The sequence below is a fragment of the Monodelphis domestica genome, chromosome 1, assembly GCF_027887165.1.
Source record: "Monodelphis domestica isolate mMonDom1 chromosome 1, mMonDom1.pri, whole genome shotgun sequence".
Taxonomy (NCBI): domain Eukaryota; kingdom Metazoa; phylum Chordata; class Mammalia; order Didelphimorphia; family Didelphidae; genus Monodelphis; species Monodelphis domestica.
This window is the reverse complement of record NC_077227.1, coordinates 679,587,062-679,610,038: the sequence shown is the minus strand read 5'-3', so window position 1 is coordinate 679,610,038 and position 22,977 is coordinate 679,587,062. Positions and strand designations below refer to the sequence as shown.

The following is a 22,977-nucleotide window of genomic DNA, read 5'->3' as shown; positions in this document are numbered from 1 at the left end:
CAAAAGTCAGGATGACTGGCAATGGCAATGCAGTTAATGTCTATCTGGATGAGCAGATATCTTCAATATGACAAGCTCTAAGGACCTCATAGCATTTGCTTTTTCAGCTTTCATGGTCACTGGAAAGAATTGTTTTGATTCTCCTATGCCTTGGGGAGAGTCTTCACATGCTTGGGGAAGACATCTGCTTTAGTCATCAATCAGTTTAAGGGATGCTGGTTACAAGGTTTAGCCCACATACCAAGAGGGCTTTATTAGAATGTAACCATTTAAATATTACAGCTTCTTGGAGCCCCAAGTGAGAGTCTGGGACAGGCAGATTCCAAAGGTGGATGAGCAGCTCTGAAAAGGGTTTGGCAAGCCCTCACAATCAGGGAGGGATGCTAGTCCTCTCTGAACACTCCATCCACCCTATTGTTTCACTTTGTTGCTTCAACTCCCCAATCATCATCCAGGGGCTGGTGCCAGCACTGGAGTATTTGTTTGTTTTTTTCCCAGAAAGATCAGAATGCTCACCATTGTCCTAAGAATGATAGCAAGCACTTGGGGACCATGCTAAGGCTAGTCAAGCAGTTTGTCATTTGGTCTCAACCTGGGGAGATAGGCGCTATTATTATTCCCATATTCCAGATGAGGAAACTGAGGTATGTGAATCTTAAAACTGCTCAGACTCTACTTTAGAAGATTTGATTAAGCTATTCCCCATTTTTTAACAATGGAAATACTTGATCAGGAATGTATTGAGAACTTTTAAATTACTCCACTCTACTCAGACAGTGCCTTAGGGGAAGATAAAGTTGTAAACTCCTGATTGAACAATGAATGTACTTAACTCATACCTTATAGTAAAGCTAGAACCTTAAGCTAGGTCTATTTTTAGATCTAATACAAAAGGGTGCTAAATACCTATAAAGGTTAAATTAATCACTAAAAGGTCAAGCAACTTACAAAAGGCAAGCTTAACAAAAGAGGTGTGAAGTACTCAGTAGATTTGTATCTAACCAGAGAAGGTGAGAACAAAAAGAAGATGTGAACTAAGAATGGGCAGTCCAGGGGAAAAGTGTCTACTGTGATTGGTAGATGTGAAAATTTAGGGGAGGTGACACAAGAGAAAATTTCTTTAAAAGGAAGGAGAGTTCAAAATTGAGTCTAGTTGGAGTTCAGAGTTTTTGGATTGGAAGTTAGTTGGAGTAGGAGTTCAGAAGTTTGGAGTTTGCTTGAAGATGATCTTGTGGTGAGTGATAAAGACTGACTTGCTCTCCCTTAGGCTCAGGCCTAGGCCATTTGACCTAGGCCCTTTCTACTATTCTCTCTTTCTCTCTTTCTCTCTCTCTTTCTCTCTCTCTCTCTCTCTCTCTCTCTCTCTCTCTCTCTCTCTCTCTCTCTCTCTCTCTCTCTCTCTCTCTCTCCTTCCCTTAATTCCTTCATTTATATTAATTAAAATCTCCATAAAACCCAGCTGACTTGGGTATTTTCATATTTGGGAATTTTCCCATGGCGACCACTAAATTTTAGATTTTAAATCAAGACACTAAAAATTATCTTTACAGTATGGCTGAAACCTTTACAGTTTTGGCAATTCATTTGATCAGTGTCCCACAGCCACCTAGGGTCTGAGGTCAAAGATAAATTATAGTGGAATCCAGGTGAAACTTTGTTTACCCTGCCACCAGGCAGACTCTAGCCCCACCCTCCTGTCAGGAGAAAACTACTGGCAGGATCACAATGGTGGTGGGTTCAGAAAGAAAATTTTCTATCAAGGCCTCCCATCCTTCCATTTCCGGTCCCAGGCCAGGAAGAAGTCCTCGGAAGTTGTTTGGTCAGGTTTTTAATGTGGGTGAGGGGAAGGAAAGGAAGAAAGGTTAGAAAACATCCCCTGATTTCAGACACTTCAAACCGTATTAATAAGTCCCTCTCTCCTGGCCTGCTCTGATCAACTCCACTGAGAAAAGCAAAACAGCTTAGTTTACAGATCAAAGCTGGAATATGTAGACTTGAGAAGCACCGCCTTGGGAGGTGGTGGTGGAGGCGTGGAAGCAATTACTATTCAACCAGAGTTTTTGAACAAGAAGCTTGAAAATTTGGAAAAGGGAATTCTGGGAGTTGAGGTTCAAAGGTTTCCTTGTCTGACCCAACCCAATTACCCCACCCCTAACCCCAAGTTGATGAGCACTGGAGTTCAAACATGTAGTTTCATGGCCCCCTAAGACCCTTGAATCTTTAAATGTGCTGGGGTTCTTCTAGAGGCTGTAGTGGATTTGCCTTGGGGAGCTGGGCTCCATGACTTTTCCCAGAGAGCACAACCACCATTAGTCATAAACTTGGTGGACTAACCAGGAGCAGGACAGCAACCTTTTTTGGGGGACAAGGGGCCCCTTGGGGGGAAATTCCATATCTCTAATTGCTTACACTACTAAAGTAGAGAAAGAGCAGATCAATGGATTGGGTATGCAACTAAAAAAACCCCCAGGAAAACAGAAAATTTTAAATCTCCAATTAAATGGTAAACTAGAAACCCTGAAAAGCAAAGGGGAGATTAATAAAATTGAAAGAAAACCATTGCACTAATAAAACAAGAAGTTGATTTTATAAAAAAGCCCAGCCTGCTAGAGATCTATAATTTTGGTGTGTAACCTGAGAAAGTCCCTGTGTTTCCCTCTACCTCTATATATTTGTGCATTGGTATCACAAAAGGGGTATGCTCTCTGAAAAACTTTTCTAGTTTAATCTGCAGTGTTAATATTTTCTCCATTGCTTTCCTGAATCTGTACAGTAAAGAAAATAAATTAGCCCTTTATTTTCTGGTATTTGTTGATTCCAGAAGCTTGAGCTGGCTCCAGGATATCAAATCAAGTTATTAAACACTAAATGCCTTCCATGTGGTAAACCCTGAGCTGAGTTCTCAAAAACTAGTTGCAAAGAAATCAGATTCTTAAGGGTATGCATTTGAGGCAACTACAGTTTTATTTATGCTTGTCTAAGAATAGGGCTATATTGTTGCTCATTGCCTATCTTGTCTCTCCTCAATTTTTCTACCATCCTCTCTTTCTAGATTCAGGCTGGGTCATTAAGGCTTCTGTGTTCTTTCCACTCACTATGCTCAATCTCTGCCTACAGAGTCCCTTACAAGAACTTGAAAGTGCTTCACCCAAATTGAAGGGGACTGGCTCCCTACTGGAAATGCAGATTTGAAATTCATGGGGAGAGCCTTCTATACAACCCCCTAAATAAGGTGATGACCACTCTCTTGAGCCCCCAACTCATGACTCCTCATGAACAAGACTGGGTCCTGAGAATCAATGTACCTTGCAGGCAAGATCCAATCTTAGGAAGAGATAAATCAGACCTTGAAGCTGCTCGACAGCATTTTAGGTGGTATCAGTACCCAGAAGTAGCTGGACCACAAGAAGCCCTCATCCAACTCCGGGAGCTCTGCTCTCAGTGTCTAAGGCCAGAGATTCACACAAAGGAACAGATCCTGGAACTGCTGGTGGTAAAACAATTTCTGATCATCCTTGGATTTGGGTGAAGGTATGGCATTCCACAAATAGCAAAGAGGTAGTGATCCTGGTAGAAGACTTAAGGAGAGAGATGAGAATTACAGAAAGATAATAGGATGTATAGTAAGGGTCAAATAGGGAGCTAAAATAGAGAATCCATAGAGTAAATAGGGAAAAAGTTTCTTTGGAATTTGGATCTCCAATATGAAACCAATGGATGTCATCAAGCCATTTGTTTCTTTCAAGGTATAGCATGTAGTATTTTGTCACATACTAAGAGCATACCCAATTGAGATTGCTTTTTTGAGTAATGGGTTTTTTATTTTGCTTTTTTTTGGGGGGGTGGTCATCTGGTAGTATAAAGTATAGGAAATTGAAGGGATAGTCAAGTTATTTTATCAATAGTGGATTCATATCATCTTTCCATGAAGATGTGACTAAAATTTAGCCTTGGGAATAATTTTTGACCTACTAAAAATGTATGGTGTAGTGGAAAAAGTACTGGGTTATAGTCACAAATTTGGACCTTATTCCTGCCTTTGGATCTTTTAAGAGTTGTGATCTTGGGCAAGTAACTTTACCATTAGGTCTTATTTTCTTTATCTGCAAAGTGAAGGGGTTGGACTAGATAGTCTTTGGTATCACTTTAAACCTGAGACAGTCAAACAAGTAGTACCTGCGGATATTTAGCTTGGTGTATCTGGGAATTCCAAGGTAAAATCAACTTCCCTCATATTTCTTTTTAACTCCCTAGCTATGAATCCTTATGATGCTAGCCTTCTTCAAGTGGAGGAAAGAGAAGAGAGAATGACTCCTGAACTTCTGATGTTGAGATCTCAGGTGCATTGATATTTTCCCTTTTTTGAAATGTTTTTTATGATTTGGATTCCTTTCTTTCCATTATCTTGTGACCCAAAAGACTTGATGGCACCATTCTGATCATGTTGAACTTCTAAAAGTGTAGGAAGTGTGAAGATTGGATTTATCTCTCCCCTGATTGGATCATTGACCAAAGAAGCAAAGAGAACAACAACTGCTGCTGAGGGATGCTTTACCCCTGAACCTCACAGGGGTCACCCTGAAGGCCTGTCACATCATGTTGCTTCCCAAGAAGGACACTAGTGACCTGTTTAGAGTAGGCTAGTGGAGTGATTAGAGAGAAAGGAGGAAAGAAACACTGAAGCCTGAGCCATTTGGCTTGGATGAAGAAAGAAGTAACAAACTGCTTGGATAGTACTATAGGGTTTCCTTATTCTTCTGACCTAATCTCTCCCAGGAATTCCTGAACAAATAAACCACCCTTTTTCTGAGGAAAGGCAGTCAGATCTAAGTTGTCTCATAAGTTAAGGAAGGAGAGTTTAAAGGAGAAAAAAAGTTGATTATAAGCATGGCATATTTCAAAGAATATCTTTTGAGTGCACTGGTCCTTTTATTTATCTCACTTGAGATTCAGGAAAAAAAAATTCAGCTCTCTGAAATTCTTTAGCTAACTTTGGGGAGGCAGCTGGGTATCTCAGTGGACTGAGAGCCAGGCCTACATATGGGAGGTCCTCAGTTGAAATCTGGCCTCAGATACTTCCCAGCTGTGTGGCCCTGGATGGGTTGCTTAAACCCCATTGCTTAACCATGACCAATCTGCCTTCTGACAATAGGCATCTAAATGTATAAAAACCCAAGGAACTTTAAAAAGACTGGAGGTTATATTTTTAAGGCATTTCAGACTCCAATGAAAATCTCTGTATTCTATTGCATTTTACTGTTTGCTTTAAGATTTAACTTTGTGATTTTAAGTTCATATATTATTGCATTCCATACTATTCTGGTACACTGAATCATTTTAATGTACTGAGTTTTAACCACTGTTAAATTCTGTTGCTTTTCCCCTATAACCATATTGAACAAATATCATTGTAATCAAGCCCATATAAAAAAAGCCTTTCTATTTTTGACTTTGTAAATTGTCACATAGAGAATGGATGGACTTCATCAAAACTGGTTACAATTGCTATAACAACCTTTGGAAAGTTTAATGTGGTAAATATCTCAACTGATTTTAAGGGTTTTTTAAACATGATTTTTAGATAACAATCTCTGGTCATTTTTGCCTGCCCCTAACACGAGGTGCTACCATTCAAATAGCTGAAGTGAAATACAATTTAAACCCCCAACTCCCACATTTCTAAAAATGTGACTGGAAGTTGGGCAGTTAATCTCAGGGCATGTACCCTTAAAAAGCCTCCAAAAAAGGAGCACCTCTCATTTATAACTCTTCAGCTCACTACTTTACTTCCACCAGAATGATATCTAGATTTCTTGATGACATTCTAAACCCCAAATTGTTTTTTACTTTGTTTAAAACTGTATTTGCCAAGGTTGAAAGATTTGCTACGTTTGTAAAAATTATGACAAATAACCATCAATTCATAGGCTTTTAAAAATGCCAAACAGCAACTTATGTGAAATATGATAGTGTGTTTGTTTGCTATTGTACTTAACTGGGCTATTGAAAATTTTGGGGATATTGATATCTATATATTTGTAATACTATTCTTTATTAAAAAAACACAAAACCTTGTAACATTTATTTGCTCATACTCACAGTGGATCATGGCCAGGTATGAAGAGGAAATGGATCTCATTTTTGGTGTGAAAGCCTTGTATTCTATATTTCCTTAACTGACACAATGTGTCAATGATGATAAGCTATATTTTTGAATTTTTAAAACTCTTTTATTATATTTTTCTTGCATGTGCAATATACTATTTCAGTTTTTTTATTTTTTCTCTCCCTTTTTATATTTGAAGCACATGTCACCAGCATTAAGATTTTCTTTAACTTTTTGATTTTGCAGTAATATAAGTTTAAGATACATTTGCTAATGCATGCCCTAAAAGCTTGAGACTATAAAAATGATGCCACTAATTATTCAAAAAAATTATGGGACTTTGCTTAATGGTTCTGTCTGATTCCAGGACAAGATATACACAAAAGAGCCATTGCAAAGGGCCAAAGATAAGCCAATCCAGGATGGATTGATGCACTTCCAAGCCAATACAAAGGACTTGAACCTAGTATGAAGACTCGAGGTTGCTATGTTTAACATTGTTACGACATAGGCCTACCTTGTGTGTCCACCCTCACTCAGAAAATACATACAGACAAGTATCCCAAACCTTGGCTCCTACCTGGCTCCTAAAATCTGGTCCCTTTTCTGTCTTTCATAGAGTGGAAACTTTCTGTAGTCCTGGCTACTGACTAGGTAAATGCATCATTGCTTAGATCATTTTAATTAGGCCCTGATTCAAGGACCTGTTATAGATTTATTTTTCCTTTACTTGGAATTTTTACACATAAGCCTTTGATAGTCTATATTTTCATTCAGCAATTTTCTTTTTTATTTGGATTTTTCTGATGTCTTTTTAATTTCTCTTGCCAATTGATTCATATACCTAATAACTCAGCTATGCACCCCTAAGTGATTCTGTGTTTTTCAATCACCCTCAAGATGGGGAAATGTAAAAAATATTATTATTTTAAGTTGCAAAGTTTAAATTCCTTTTAAGAAAAATTTTAGGTAAAGAAAGATGCTACCTCTCTGAATCCAGAAACTGAACTGTTTGGAGAAGACACCATGAAGAAGCCTCCAGACCATAAGCTGCACAAGAAGATCAAGAATGGACTTTGGGTGTGGTTGATTGAATATTTATTTGTATCTATACTTTCATGCCAAAGGGGACCGCCCCCTAACTGGCTTTTTGTCAATGCATCTAGCAATTATTGGTTTTGTTCTTTTTTTTTCTCTTATCCTCATATTATTATAATCTTTAAGTTGATTATGTTTTCATGATCCTTTGGGGGATTTTTTCCCCAAGAGGATCAAATGGTGAAATGCAAAAATGGAGATTTGAACCCCAGACTTCAATCCCCAGAAGTCCTTGCTAACTCCCAGAATTCTCTCTAATCTCCCTGAGTGCAACATCACAAATTTTTATTTAAAGGAGCTCTCTGCCTACTGAGCTCTTCCTACTTCCACTTCCAAGCAGATGCAGCTCTCTACCTAGCAAGTAAGATGTGAGTGGTTGAGAATGGGCTCTCTGGGCCTAGACATGTGCTTTCTTATTCTGTATTTTCTTTAATTCTTAATCTTAATAAACCTCATAAAATATAATACTTGTAGCAGAGAAACTAATTTTTGCTTGCCACAGTTTGGCGCTTTTAATCTTTTAATCTTAACACTTCACAGGGATATCCCTGAAGTCATATAAGTTTGAAGATATCAAAGAAGTTAACAGTGTCATAGAAGAAATGAGACTAGTACAAATTAAACAATTATATAATTTTTCTTATTTAGCAAAATTAATTGGTAACAAAGAGGAAAAACTAAGTTAAAGAAAGGAAAGACAAGATTAGGTTCTGAGGATAAGGACAGAGATTTTAAAAGTTTAGGAAATGATTGAATCCTTTATTTTACATTAAATTCAACAAAAACTGTCTAGTAAACTATTTTAAAATTATTTTAAAATTCTTATTTTTAGTGGAATCTGATTGAAAGAGCCCAGACCCAGTCAACAGACTTCTTCCAATACCCTCCCCTAACATTTACACTGGGTACCAAAATAGAACTCCATTAGAAGACTCAGAATCCTGAAAGCACCCTAAAATGCTTAGATATTCTGCTCCAATTACCCATTTGACCTCCTTCTTCATAACCATTATGCGATAAGGGTTTTATGTGAACCAGAATGGGTTTGACATTTCAGGAATCTGACATTTAAGGATGTGGCTGTGGATTTCACCCAGGAGGAGTGAGGATGATTGGATTCAGACCAGAGGGACCTATACCTAACTGTCATGCCAGAGAACTGCAGGAACCTAGTCTTTCTGGGCAAGAGTAGCATTTATGTTTTGATTCAGGCTCTTCTTTTAGTACCTTCATTTCCCTTTTTCTTATAGGATACGAGTTAGCTGGGTGTATATCACCAGAGACGTCTAATCAATCCCTTTGCAACTAAGAGAAAGATAATTTCTCCTCCTTGTTCCCATACATAAAGGCTTTGTTTTATATCACTGCAAATTGGCAGACTGAGAATGCTGCCTCTTAGGCTTCATCTTCCACATCATCTTTCTGGGCAGTATCTCCTTAAGATAAATATTTTCCCAGGGTAAGTCCTGGGATAAATTACTACAATTATTGGAAACAGGTTCCTTCTTCCTAAGGGAGAAAAGGACAGATGGATTCTATGACTTATTCTTCCACACTTTCTTGGAGTGTTATACTGAACTTCCTTATTTCAAAATCTCCTAGGCTCTCCTTTTGTGGCCTCTCAATAGGAGTTTGTAACTAGAAATTGAAAAGCTGAGGTGGTTTTTGAACCCAATAGTCATTTTGTACCCTAGTACCTAATAGTCATTTTTTCCATTTTTTTCCACTTGAGTAGGATTTCTAGTTTCCAAACCAGAACTAATTTTCTGTATGGATCAAGGGGGAAGAACCAGGAATCCTGGAAAGAGAAGTCTCAAAAGGTATTTGTTCTGGTTAATAAGTGAGTGAAACCACTCAGAGGAAAGTTGTGGAAAGCAAAAAGGTCAAATGGTTCAGTTAAATTTTGAGCCACAAGATCTCTTCAGGGTCCTTCAGGTCTAGGGGAAGAGTCTGAAATATGACCTTAACACACCTGTCCTCATGCATTCTCTAAGCTGAGATAATTCCTAACACTTTTTCTCTGAATTTTCTCCCTATAATTTTAGATATTTTATTGATTTTCATTAGTGCTTATTACTGTTTATCACTATGCTTTAATTATTTTTCCCAATTTCTTCTTTAACCTGATTAATGGTTTATGGCTTTTGTTTTTTAATTTTCTATGTTCCCTTAAAGTTTTATGGGGTCATAGATTAAGAGGTAGGCAGTATGTATATCAGCTAGTCATATTTTTTTATCCATGTTATCATTACCTTCTAATACTTATATTGCCTTCTGGTCTGAGATTATAATATGATTTTTTTTAAATTTAAGACTTCTTCATGGCTCTATTAGGTCCACTATAGCATTTGGAATGAGGCCTTCTGAGTTTAAAGAATTTTAAAAAGTGAGAGGAATATCAGTTATTTCAATACATTATAATTTCTTTTAATGGAGACCTCTCCAAATGAGGAATTATGCAGTAATCTAGTGTCTACACTAAGGAAGAGAAAAAGGACGATCCACAAATTCAAAAGATGTATTAAAGGGTATACTTTGCAGACAGCAGAGTTGGGAGTGTGATGTCCTGGGCCTCAGAATCTGCATCCAGATAGGGGTAATGATGTGGCCATTCCCAAGGTTAGGGAAGCTCCCTTATTCAAACCAGAAAACCTCCGGAAAGACAGACAGGGGCATTATTACATAATATCAAAAGGAAATAACCAGTATAGTACATTATGTTACATAACATTACAATATAGTATTTTACATTATGAGCACCAAACAATTTTAGTAGTTAATTTCATAAAAGAAAGTATTATTATAAGCATCAGTAACAGCTGGTTTGGCATCTTCCACAGATGGTTTCCCATCTTTCCCTTTTTTACAAGAGTAGTCCATTCGTGACATTAACAGACATTCCCTCCTTTTCAGAGGTTTCAGGATAGTGATTGAGGTGATGGAAAATGTTAGCCTCCACCTCCTCTCAGAGATCTGTATTTTGGGTTCTTTGAGCACAGTACCTGGTTGAGGACTAGACAATAAAACTATACAATCAAAATGTTTTCTCTCTTTCCTTCAGATTAGGTATCAAAGGGAGTAAATTCTTTGAGAGTAGGGATGATTTCATTTTTTGTATCGGTATATCCAATATCTAGCACAACACCCTGACCCCTAGCAGGCACTTAATCAATACTTGTTTATTGGTATGTCAGGTGCAATGAGGCCATTTGAAACCAGATAGTTATCCATGCAGTTATTATTGGGAAAAAATGGGGAGACCTCAATTAATTTTAGGGGTAAAAGACAGCAAGGAACAACACAAGGTACCAACCAGTTGATACATCCATGAATCTACTGGGGAATTTTGTATCATAAATTGTCTGGCTAGTGGCAGGAGATTGACCCTGACTAATTCTTTCAAGTGAAAACTCAAAGGCCTTTTGCTAGAAGTACTTCCAGCTTTCCCCTTGAATTACAAATAGGAAAACTGATTAAAATTCCAATGAAGGAGTAGGGAGGAGAGGAACTTGATTTTCAAATCCTAAAAAATCCCTAAATATTAATAAAGCATTTGTATAACTATATATTATATGGCAAGCAATTTTAGTTCACATTTTCTAGAGTAAGAAGAAATCAATACCTGTATTTATAAAATTCTAAGAGGCGCTTGCATGTCCTCACAGAAGAAAGACCCTAGAAACTGTAATTCCGACGGTACAAAATATGTCATGGCAATCAGTTTTATAAAGATCCAACAACAATGGCCAGATATGTAATTTTTATGACAGTTCCCAGTACATTCCCTAATTGTTTGAATCAGTTTTCTCTAACAGCTTGAAGCTATTATTTCTAGCTTTTTAAAATAAGAAACTCAGAGATGTGATTTCTTGTTATTTTTTTCCATGATATTTCAATGATTACAAATTGAGATTTCTTTCTATTATTAGATATTTGGCTATTTATGTTTATGATGTCATTAGCATTCTTCTTATGAAATTAACTACTGAAATTCTTTAGTGCTCACAACTTAAAGATTGCTATATATTGGTTATTTAAAGTTCATTTTAGCATTATGTAGTAATGCCCTGAAGTGTGTTTTGAGGTTTTCTGACTTGAATTGTCTGTTTCATCTTTTATCATTATCACTATTCTTGCTTTTGAAAAAATGTTACATTTATGCAAAACATTTTAAATCTACCCCTTAGTTTTTTAAAACATATTTGTGTATGTGTATGCATGAAATGAATTTTGTCTCAAGCACTTCTTTCTTCTCCTATTCCTAAACCCACAACTTTCTACTACAAAAATTGAAAGTAGAGAAATGATGAGATATGGTTATTTATTAGAAAGAATGCTAGATTAGGGATCTGAAACCCAGGATTTATTTGTGATTATGCTGTGTTTTATATATTCATGAACAAGGCCTTTATTGCATGTTGGAACTTATTTTTCTCATTAGTAAAAATACCTATTGCACAAGTCTGTTGTGAGATAAAAACAAAATATTGAATATAGAAGTCCTTTAAACCTAGGAATTCTGCTGATGGAGGGAGTAGTCATTATTTTTGTTTTTTCTTTCCCTCTTGAATTTTGAAGGAAAATCTCTTTGATTCAAGTTAAAATATAACATTTACCATACAACAGTTATGTTATTTAATACAAAGAGACACAAGAGTTTTACAATTTTTATGTCTTTCAGCTTAGGACACTGGGACTGAAAACAAAGGATCGTTTTCTAATCCAGCCATTTCTATTGAAGAATCATTTTTGGAAAGACTTAAAATGGTTGGTTCCAAGAATTCCCAAGGTCAAGATTGGAAATGTAATGTCAAAACAGAAATGCAACCACATAATTTGGAAAGAAGTTCTGAGGAAAAAATAATAGCTAACAAAAAAACTTTCGATATATTGCAAGATCATGGATGCAATAAATTTGGGAGAAGCTATAGCTTGACATCAGTCCTTATTTCACAAAGAACAGATTTCATAGAGAAAGGACTCCATAAATTCCATAGAAAAGAGACTCTAGATGATACACATGGGTATGGTATTCAATAAGTATTCAGATCTGATAAAATATAATGTAATTCCCTCAGGGAAGAAACTTTTCAAGAATAATCAATATGAGAAAGCTTCTAGTTATTGCTCAAATTAATTCAATATCATGACTTACATAATGGGGGGGGAGTATACAAATATAATAAATGTTTGATGCCCTGTAATGAAAGCATAAATATTATTCAGCATAAGGGAATTCACACCAAAGAGAAATGCTATAAATGTAATGAATGTGGTGAAACCTTTAGCCAGAACTCTTTCCTTACTCAACATCAAGGTATTCATACTGGGGAGAAACACTATAAGTGTAATGAATGCAATAAAACTTTCAATCAGAGAACCCACCTTGTTCAAGATCATAGGATCCACACTGGGGAAAGACCCTATTAATATAAAGATTGTGGAAAAGCCTTTCGCCAGAGCACACATGTCATCCAGTATCAGAGATCCCATATTGGAGAGAAACCTTATGAATACACTGGATGAACCTGGTATCATCAATATCTGACCAAACTCTAAGGCTCCACAATACCTGCTTCAGCTGCCTTTTTGGCTGTTGGAACAAATTGTTCTCATCTGCTCATTCCACTGCGAGAAGTCTTCACATGCTTGAGATAAACATACTCCTAACTCACATGTTTGAAGCTTGTTGGTTACCCCCAACCTGATTTAAACCACCTGCTTATAAAAGAAAAAAACTGGGAAGCAATGCTCTGGGATCAGATTGACATTTATTATTAGATCAGTAAATCACAATATCAAAGTCAGAGACATGCCTCTGGTGGTCAAGATCTTGAGGAAGCTTCATAATCTATGCAAAAGAGTAACAAACTTGCCCTAGAAAAGGATGGTGGTGAGGTGTTAGCTAGTACTTTCATTTTCTGGAATGTCTCCTTCAAGATTATCAGACTTGTTCATATCTTTGATCCAATTTCATCATTGCTGTTCCTTGTATGGTAACCTACAGATGGCAAATGTCACTCTGTATTTGAGATATCAAAAATCTATAGGCTTCAGAAATGTTTGGACACATTCCAGTTTGCTGGAGGCATGCGCACAACTCCTGATGTTTTTGTAAAGAACTTCAAGACATTTCCCTTATTATTTTACTCCTAATATGATTACTAATTGCTAATTCTTATACATAATTATTCAACCAATTGATAATGGATTATTCTATACAATTTATGACTAAAATATTGATTATCTAATGTGATTACACACAGAAGATATATAACTGAGGAGACATTAAATAAATATAAACTCAAGTTGTTTAAATTCAGTCACCCTCTTTAGCCTACCTTTGGACCCATTACAAAGAATGAAATGAACTACTGAAATTTTTTAGTGCCCACAACTTAAAGATTGCTATATATCAGTTATTTAAAGTTCATTTTAGCATTACATAGTAATGCCCTGGTTTGCGTTTTCTGGCTTAAATTGTCTGTTTCATCTCTTATTAGTACCATTCTTGCTTAAAAAAAAAAACTTACATTTGTGTAAAACATTTTAAATCTATCCCTTAAATTTAAAAATATATGTGTGTACATATATGCATGAATACAACCTAAACATATAGAGAGTGAGCATCTGTGAGGAGCAATTCTAGAAAGGCCACTCTTACTGAGACACAAAGATGATAAAGGAAATTGGGAGCAATTTACACAAATGATATCTATTTCAAAGCAAAATGGTACGATGTGATTAATCTAGAGATGATGGCTACGTAAGAAAAAAAATGTAGACACTTGAGCAAGGTGTCTGGGAATGAAGGTCATATTAAAATTGGCAGCTGTTCACCTGAGTCCTCTGCTGGTGAGCTCTTTAGTTGGAATCAAAGTATGTTAGGAAAGGGAATTTGCTGTTAAGATCAATAAGGTCAAAGTTCAGAAATGATAGCAGTTCCAAAGGTTCTCAGTCTGTCTTAATGTTATCAAACACTAGGTTAAAAAAAAGATTTAAAATAGGGTTTGACTATTGTGTGGAATAGGTCCTGACAAGATGGTGGACTTCTCATAAGCCATATAATGGAGTTAAAAAATTGAGTTGTTTCATATTCTTCACTTAAGTCCCATTTCCCACATCCTTGTCATCTGGGCATGACAAGGAAAACATGATAGGGTAGTCCTTTAAAAGGCTAACAGGTGAAGTTGCTTTTGCTTTGATTGGTTAAAATTCATGTGAATGATTGGGGTAATGTAGAATTGTAATTTGTACATTCTGATCAACTGGCTCTCTTGACTAGATTGTAACTAGTAATTGGCCAATGGTGAATGAAGGGAGGGACTGATTCCCATTAGGGACTAGGATAAAACTGCTTCCATTCTGTGTACTTGCTTGCTGGCTATAATACGTGCCACACTGGCTCAGAAGTACTCATTCTCATGAGGATTAATGGCTGGGAGGAAGGATAGTCAGGGGTTGGGTCAAAACCTGAGTCTGGTCCAAACCATTCATCATAGATATTCATATCGTGGAACATATAGTTAGTTATTGTCTACAGATTTGTAAATTATTATGACGGGCTGGTGAAATATGTTTTGGCTTTGCATGTTTCTTGAGAATAAAAGTAAATAGGAAGACACAGGTTTGAACTCAGTCTAGTACAGAACCAAAGCAATATTTAAGTAACATCATTCCAAGAGTAATGATGACTAAAACATTGAGTGCCCATATAAAGGTGGTAGACATAATTCTAGTATCTGAAAGCCAGAAACAAAGGAGTTGGGAAAACAGGTTCCACCATGAATGACATGAGGAAACAAGAGTCTCATTTGCAATTTGGTGAGCTTTTACTGTAACCCCTTGGAGTAAGTAGACGTCTGTGATGTCATCAGGATAAGTATGAACAACAGGACTGATTAGTGATGACAGTGACCTCCTTTGTGCAATAGTGAGGAGGGCAAGAGGAAGTTGATTCTGAATAATCAATTTTGAAAGAATAGTAAGTCTTTGTGATAATTTAACACTACCTGAACCCCTATTCTTTTTCTTGGTGCCCTAAGTTCAGTCTTGGGTTTTAAAGTGGAAATTTTCATATTCAGTTTGAATATAGCAGGTTATCTGAGCTTATGATTCAGCCTCACCCTTCCATGAATGAAGAACAATGAGGCTTATCTGTTGTAGGATTTTTAAGGAGTATAGGAAGTCCAGTGGGGTGGGTTTTTGTTGTTGTTGTTTGTTTTTGTTTTTGTTTTTGTTTTTAGAACTGGACTTAGGAGAGAAGATTAGTTCCTGCCTGAAAAGGGAAAATGAATCCCTTTCCTCTGAGCTGGGTTTTGGGACAGGGAATTTAAAGTTTACCAGTAGCAGGAATAGCAAGCAACAGTGACAGCAGAAGGAGTTAGCAAGAACAGCCTCTGTGAGGAAGAGAGAATCTGGCTACCCAGCTCTCCTGGTGGGCAGGTGTAGGTAATGAGCCTGAGAAGGCTTTGAATGTTTTTCAGGAGGGAGAAGTGAGAAGAAAAAGGGGAGAGGGAAAATTGGGGCAGGAGAAGAAATCTGGCTCCTCTAGTTCTGGAATCACTTCTTGGTTTCAAAAAATTGTAGGATTTTTAATAATAATCAAAAAAGAGGGGAAAGAAAAAAGGTTCTTTCAGTCAAGTGAGCAGAGCAAAGAGAGCCTGAGACTCATCCCTTCAGCACTTTACAGAAAACACAAGCTCTGGAAAAAGAACCCTGCAGCATGGGTCTCAGCCAAATTATCTCCTAAGCATCCTTATGTAAAATGAGGATGTAATTTAAAAGGATGCTGGTACTATAGCTCAGGTGTTGCAAATTTTCCATCTTCACACTGTATAAGGGGGATGCATGCACTTGGGAGGAAGCCAGAAGCTTCAGGGCATCTAGAAGACACCTCTTTTCCCAGGTGATTGTTGGCATTTGGGGACCTTCCCCTGATCCAGATTGAGATCAAGTCTGCAAAATCAGAAGGACTCAGAAAAAGTGAGGTTGCTGAAAGCAGTACGTTTGGGTCTGTAAAGGAAGGAAGCCTCTTTTCCCTAGAACTGAGGAAAGAGGAGGTGGCTAAGAGAAAATGCTGGCACATTGTGCTACTGGTTCCTTGACCCTGGGATCTCTGTGCAGCAGACTCAGGGAAAGTGGCTAGGAGAGTGCAAATTCAGACAAGCACTGGCTAGAGGAGGAGGTTTGCAAAAGGAACAACCAGCCATATGTGTCTTGTGCCTTTTCTTTCTCTGACCTGCTCTTTCAATTTATTTAATAATTATAAATTAAGATACAGTCTCTAGAGAATTTTAATTCTAACATTTTACAGTTTTAGCATAAAAGGAATGGAACTAAGAATTATTTCCCTTCAATCCCAACAGTGGTAGGAGTTGTTAACAGTATCTGGAATGGTCCTTCCAAGGATGGTTGCCCAGTGGAAATTTTTTATTTAGACTCTGTTACCAAGTTGAAAATCCATGAAGGGGAAAAAATCAAGAGGACCAAACTGTGTATTAATGCCCATTTTGTGTAATTCCTTTAGCTTTTTCTGGAGTGATTTGATATGAGAGGAAACAAAAAGGTCTCTTCCCTAATTATACACTGAGGAGAAAGGTGACCAAACATTTCATAAGATAATACTTCTCTTCTCTGTTTCTAATTCAAATAGAAGAGAGCCAAGGGCAAAATATCAGGCCATTTAAGTGGGTTTCAGCCTAAAGTGTCCCTGTCATGATCATAAGTTCCCTGTTTATCCTCTCAACTTGTAAACAGGAGAAAGTATATATAGTGAAATAAAAAGCAAAAATAACACAATAGTGATTATCAACATTAACTAATATCATGTCTCCTTGCATTTTAGTAGTACATTGCCAGTATCAACAAATTTCATCTTTGATATTAGTTGTCTTATGTAGTTGTTTGAGCTCCAAAAGCATCTCTTCTCAGACATCCAGGGATAGGTCTCCTCTTTAAAAGTTTAGTTTTTGTTTTTGTTTTTGTTTCCAAGTTATTTGTAGATATTCTTTAGATGCTCCTTTTAAAATCTTTAACAAAGCAAATCTGATTACAAATCAGTATAGTTTTTCAAATATTAATTCTCTAATAATTAGTTTAAGTGGTGAAAATCATCCAAAATCTTGTGGTCTTCATTAACAATAAAATTATCAGGAACTTATGATGCACTTAAAATTCAGAAATTTTAAGTTTTTACATGTCCCATTAGGATCATTTACATTTGACATACAGAACAGTCATTGCTTTTTCAAAACGTTCTACTCCACTTAATTCTATTATCTTTAGGAGGACCAAATGCTATTAGGAATCTAATCCCATATATAAAAACAGAAGTAACATGTTTTCATTTACTTTTGCCGCTCCTAAGTTCAATGATTGTACAAGTGAATTTATAAGAGGCTGACTCAATTCCATTTGAAACAATAACTTGAGATGGGGTAAAGGTGCATTTAAATAATTTCCAGTTGCACACAGAGAACAGTGTAAGTTGTTATCCACAATCAAATGGAGAAGATACAAACATTAGTTACATTCTGAAAGAATAAGATGTTTCAGAGTTTTAAAGTTATTTAATTAAGTATTAACAGGCAGATGACAAGTTTCAAATACCAATTCACTTGGCTGTTTGGAATATAGAATGACTACCTAGTAGATTCAAAACAGTGACTTTTTTTTTCTTTTTCATTATGGCTCATATCTTCCATGGACCACTTGCTCTGAGTACAGAAATTTACTATGAAAGGAAAAAAAAACTGGGATAGGATTATAACAGTCAAAACTGGACCTTTTAGGCATAAACATCAAGGTCATAGAGTGATTCAATACATTATATGTTATATATAATATATTTTATATGTGTTATGTGACTATATATATATTTTTTTATAAGTGACTAAAGGCAAGCATCAGTCATGCTTTAATAATTCTGCCTTGCAGACTGACTTGGGAATATCAGGTTTGGAAACATTCCTATTTAAAAGGAAATAGCAAAATAAATTGAGTCGAGAGGATTCTATCAGCTATATTCAGTTAATTGTCCTAATTTTTTTTCCCCAGGTAAAAACCTCCAACTGTTCAGGATCACACTTCTGGGTAACTTGTGGCTTTTCTCTTTGTAGATTACTGACTTAATTATCAATTTAATAGACAACTATGCCTGATTTCAAAATGTAAAATAATATCAATTTCAGTCCCAAGAATTTTTGCCTCAAATGACAACTTTCACTAACCACAGCTTAGAGCTGAATACAATTTTACTCTCATGAAGTTGCAATAAAAAGCTTTATTAGACTTCACACATCTAGAAGAGATTTCATTTAGCATTTTCACTTGATTTCCTTCTCTAGTTCATCATAGTATAAAGATCAATTATTAGAAATCATTCTTGTATTATAACTTATAAGTTCTCAGTAATCCATTTTCAATATTTAGAAATTCCATAACCCAAATCTTTTTTTTTCAGGGCTAATGATTTTGTCCAAAGGAATGGCTTTAAAAAGGTTTTTTTTTCTTTTTAAACTTTTTTGCACAATAATTACCAATTCTTTATTTTCTTTTACTAATTCATTTTCTTTATATTTTCTGGGATTTTTTAGTCCACATCAAGTCTCATGCTATGATTGACCAACTGATAAGATTTACCCCAAACTATTCATAAGCTGATATTTTATAAGAAAAATGAGAAGATTTAAATAAATTATTCACAGCTCAAAAATAATTAATTCTATGATTTTGAACCATAAAATCATTCTTATTGTAGGCTTTCTGGTTTCCATCTTACTTTAACCTATACTTTAGTATCAGCTCCTTCTACAATATTGCCAACAAATCCCCATTCAGCCTCAGCCTGAAAACCTTCAGTATGGAAAACTTACTACCTTTTGAGGCAGCATTATCTTACTTTTGTCAGATCTAATTCTTAGAAAGTTTCTTCTCAGCTAAAATCCTACCTCTGTGTAAATTCTGCTCGTTGCTTTGAGTTTTGTCCTCTAAGGCTAAGCCAAATGAATCCTTCACTGTAGACCTTCAGATCTTTGAAGACAGATATATTAGCTGAAAATTTTTCAAGTAGATTAAATATGGATTATATAATTCTTTTTACTGATCTTCTTCTCCCAAGACTTTGATTTCCTTTAATAGTTTTATCCCTCTTGTCTGGACATTGTCTAACTTCTCAATAACTTTCCTAAAATGTTGCTCAGAATCAGAACAAGGTACTAATGATGCATTCATTGTATTCTGCTCCAGGTAAAGTGTCATGAATATATTACATTGTTTTTTAAACCCTTATTTTCCATTTTAGGATCAATATTGGCTCCAAAAAAAAAGTGGTAAGAGCTAGGCAATTAGGATTAAGGTCTCATCCAGGGTCACATAAGTAGGAAGTAGCTAAGGCCAGATTTGATTCTAGGACCTCCAATCTCCAGGCTTAGCTCTCTATCACAGAATCACAGAGTTGCCCTGAATAAATTTCTTCTAATAATGCATCTCAAGATGGACTGGTTTTCTTGACTGTTTACAGTTCCCTAACTCTACCTGATATGTTTCAAATGAATTACTGTGTAAACATATTATCCTATCTCTTTTGTGCCATTGATTTTTAATTATTCTTTTTTAAGTTTTTAAAAATATATTTTCTTTTTTACATTATAAACATTTGTTAATGTAACCAAATAAAAAAGATAATTAAAATTAATAATACAGTTACCTCAACTGAAAGTGCACGTGGTATTTTATATCTGGAGCACCCTTCCACTCTCTATTTAAACATTTTTAAAAATCCATTTTCTACTACTCCCAGCCCTACCACAAGGAAACAAAGGAAAAATTAGTGTATTATATAACAAACATGCATAGTCAAACAAAAAAATACCTCAGCAGTTAATCTGTCATCTCTCTGTAAAGGACAGCATGTATCATCATGATCAGTCCTATGGAATGATAAATGGTCATTGTATTAATCATAGTTCTTAAAAATTTCAAAGTTTTTTGGTTAATAATTTTTTTTCTCCTGATCCTTCTTTTTTACTAGGTACTAGTTTATAAAAGTCCTCAAAACTGCCCATATATTGATAGTGTACAAATTGTCCTTCTAGCTGCTGACTTAACTCTTACTTTTGTAGTGGAAAAAGAAGAACTGGAAGCCAAGGAATGCCTGAAAGATTTGTGATCATATTCATGTAATGTTGTATGATCATTTAAAAAATCAATAGCATCAGCTCATATAAATTCAAGGGCTAGACTTCAAAATTTCTCCCTATTAAATGTGTTCTCTTGTGAAAAAAAAAAACCAAGGTTTTATTGTACTATAAATTCAATATGAGTCAATAGTGTGATTTAAAAGTCTCCCAAACTAATGATATTTTAGGATGAATTAAAGGGGAAGGAGGTGCACTACAAGAGGCATCATAGTTGTAATTTACTCTGACTCAGACCATTTCTGGAATATTGCTTTCTACTTTGGACAATATATTTTAAAAAGAAAAAAAAAGGAACATATTGGGGCATTGCAGAAGTGGTTGAACAAGAAGGGTAAGATGGCAGTCGAAGGAATTATGTGGAATTGGGTGTAAAAGAGAAGATTTAGAAGGATGAGAGGGGCATTATCATGATCTTCAAGAATTGGAAGGCTGTCATATGACAAAGGGATTAGACCTGATATGCTGGGACCCCACAAAACAACCGGGAGAAGTTTCAAAGAAGCCAATTTAGATTTGACATCAGGTTGAAGATGGGAATGTTGTCAAGAGGATTCTTGGTTAGGTATAGTTTAGGTTATAAGTATTCAGATGTCTTTTTTGGTTCTTAGAATCTATGGGTCAGTGAGGAAGGCTATAATTCTAATCTGTTGATTTATTTTGGGATGTCAGTTATGTCATGTCAAGTAACCCTGGTAGTGTCATGCCCTCTTTTTTTTTTTTAAGATCCTTACAGTCCATTGATATTGTGTATTGGTTCCAAAGCAGAAGAGTGGTAAGGGCTAGGCAATGGGGGTGAAGTGACTTGGCCAGGGTTACACAGCTGGGAAGTGTCTGAGGTCAAATTTGAACCCAGGACCTCCAATCTCTGGGCCTGGCTCTCAATTCACTGAGCTACCTAGCTGCCCCCTAGTGTCATGCCCTCTCGTAAGTTTGATCAACATGGCATTTGTGAGAATTCAAGTCACTGTTAAAAAGGTCAGATTACAGAGCTAAAGACAAAGCCCTGGAGCATTTCCTTAGAGACTTGTCTCCAGGTTATCTTTAACTCTTTAATGACTACTTTTCTAAACAGACCAAGGCTGAAGTCGGAAAGAAGAGAGGCTCAGGATAGGGAACCAATGGCTCAGCATATCGGAGAGGCAAATATCTTGCCCCTGAAGAGACTCCCCAGGGCCACCTTCATGTCTTGATTTCTCAGGCTATAAATGAAAGGGTTTAACATTGGCGTTACAACTGTGTATACCACAGAGGCCACGATGTCTTTGGTGGGGAAAGTAGATGAAGGGCAGAGATACACACTGAAAATCGTACCATAAAACATACAGACCACAGAGAGGTGAGAGCCACAAGTGGAGAAGGCTTTGCTCCTGCCACCGCCTGAGGATGGCATTCTGAGAATGGCGTAGACAATGCAAATATAAGAGACCAGAGTGCATAGGAAAGGAACCGTCATCACTGGACCCCCTGCAGCAAAAACCATTAACTCATTAACGCGAGTGTCGGAGCAAGACACTTTCAACAGGGGGCTAATGTCGCAAAAGAAGTGGGATATTTCCCCCAGCACACAAAAGGACAATTTTGCCATGAGTAAAGTGTGCAAGAGGGCGTGGAGATTGGTGACCAGCCAGCACACGCTCACCAGAAGGACGCAGACCCGGGCGCTCATGGCCGTGCTGTAGTGGAGCGGGTGGCAGATGGCCATGTAGCGGTCATACGCCATCACAGCAAGCAGGAAACTGTCCATATCCCCGAAGGAAAGAAAGAAATAGAGCTGCGCCAGACACCCCGTGTAGGAGATGGTGTGATGCTGCGTATAAAGGTTGTGTAGCATCTTCAGGACTATGCTGGACGACAGACCGATGTCAGCCAAGGAGAGACTGGCCAGGAAGAAATACATGGGGGTGTGCAGGCGCGCTTCAGAGACGATGGCGAGGAAGATGAGCACGTTCCCTGCCATGGTGACCAGGTACATGGACAGAAACAATCCGAAGAAGAGATGTTGGTGTTCTGGCCACTGGGAGAGCCCCCGGAGAAGAAACTCGGAGACACTGGTCTGATTCCCATGTCCCATGTCATCGACATGTTAAAGGGTCACGAAAGGAAAGACCTAAAGAAAAGAAGGGAGCAGCACGCTTTCACTGTCTCACTGAGTGGAGTGGAGAGAACTAGACTCAGTCAATACTCTTGCATTCCAAAAGAATCTTTCATCATTTCATTCCATCCTCTCAGCTGACTCTTCTTTTCATCTTCAATCTCTACTCAAATGCTATCTATTTTTCCTCCACATATACTCACAATTCCCTTACCCTTAAAAATCTTTTAGTTGCCACTTTTCTCAGTCTATCTTTCTGTTCCTTTAATTGCTTACCTCCTTTAAAAAAAAAAAGCAGAATAAACTCAGGATTTATATTCATTTATCTCTCCCATCCCTTAATAAAATCTAGACTCCTCTGCAAGGAATGGTACTGAAGTCTGGATGTCAACAGTTTTTTTTTTTTTTTCAAATGATCTATTTTTTTTTTATAAATCCATTTCTAATTCTCAGAGGACAATAGGAGAGAGTATTGTAAG

The 22,977-nt window shown here is 36.7% G+C and overlaps 1 protein-coding gene and 1 long non-coding RNA gene across 13 annotated transcripts; one reads left to right on the top strand and one right to left on the bottom strand.

Annotated features, from left to right (window-relative positions):
• Positions 1 to 323: 323 nt before the first annotated feature.
• LOC103092359 (uncharacterized) lies at positions 324 to 11,130 on the top strand. The gene is made up of 3 exons (XR_459378.3): positions 324 to 1,234; positions 3,118 to 3,531; positions 4,255 to 11,130. It is a non-coding gene; the product is annotated as an uncharacterized LOC103092359 (long non-coding RNA).
• A 5,881-nt stretch (positions 11,131 to 17,011) lies between these two features.
• Positions 17,012 to 22,576, bottom strand: LOC103104746 (olfactory receptor 1N1-like). Of its 12 annotated transcripts, none has more exons than XR_001624992.2 (4): positions 21,718 to 22,576; positions 20,079 to 20,136; positions 19,914 to 20,008; positions 17,224 to 17,235 (listed from the first exon to the last, which is right to left on the bottom strand). XR_001624992.2 is itself a non-coding variant. In XM_007477068.2 (3 exons), the coding sequence occupies exons 1-2, from the start codon at positions 22,475 to 22,477 to the stop codon at positions 20,087 to 20,089; spliced, it is 810 nt and encodes a 269-aa protein (XP_007477130.1). In that variant the 5' UTR covers positions 22,478 to 22,576; the 3' UTR covers positions 17,012 to 17,235; positions 20,079 to 20,086. The 12 variants fall into 12 exon arrangements, 3 of the variants coding, with proteins under 3 accessions (XP_007477130.1, XP_007477129.1, XP_056653482.1); XR_001624978.2 differs by lacking the exon at positions 17,224 to 17,235 and adding an exon at positions 17,756 to 17,939; XR_008911961.1 differs by lacking the exon at positions 20,079 to 20,136 and having other exon boundaries at positions 17,012 to 17,235.
• Positions 22,577 to 22,977: the final 401 nt, after the last annotated feature.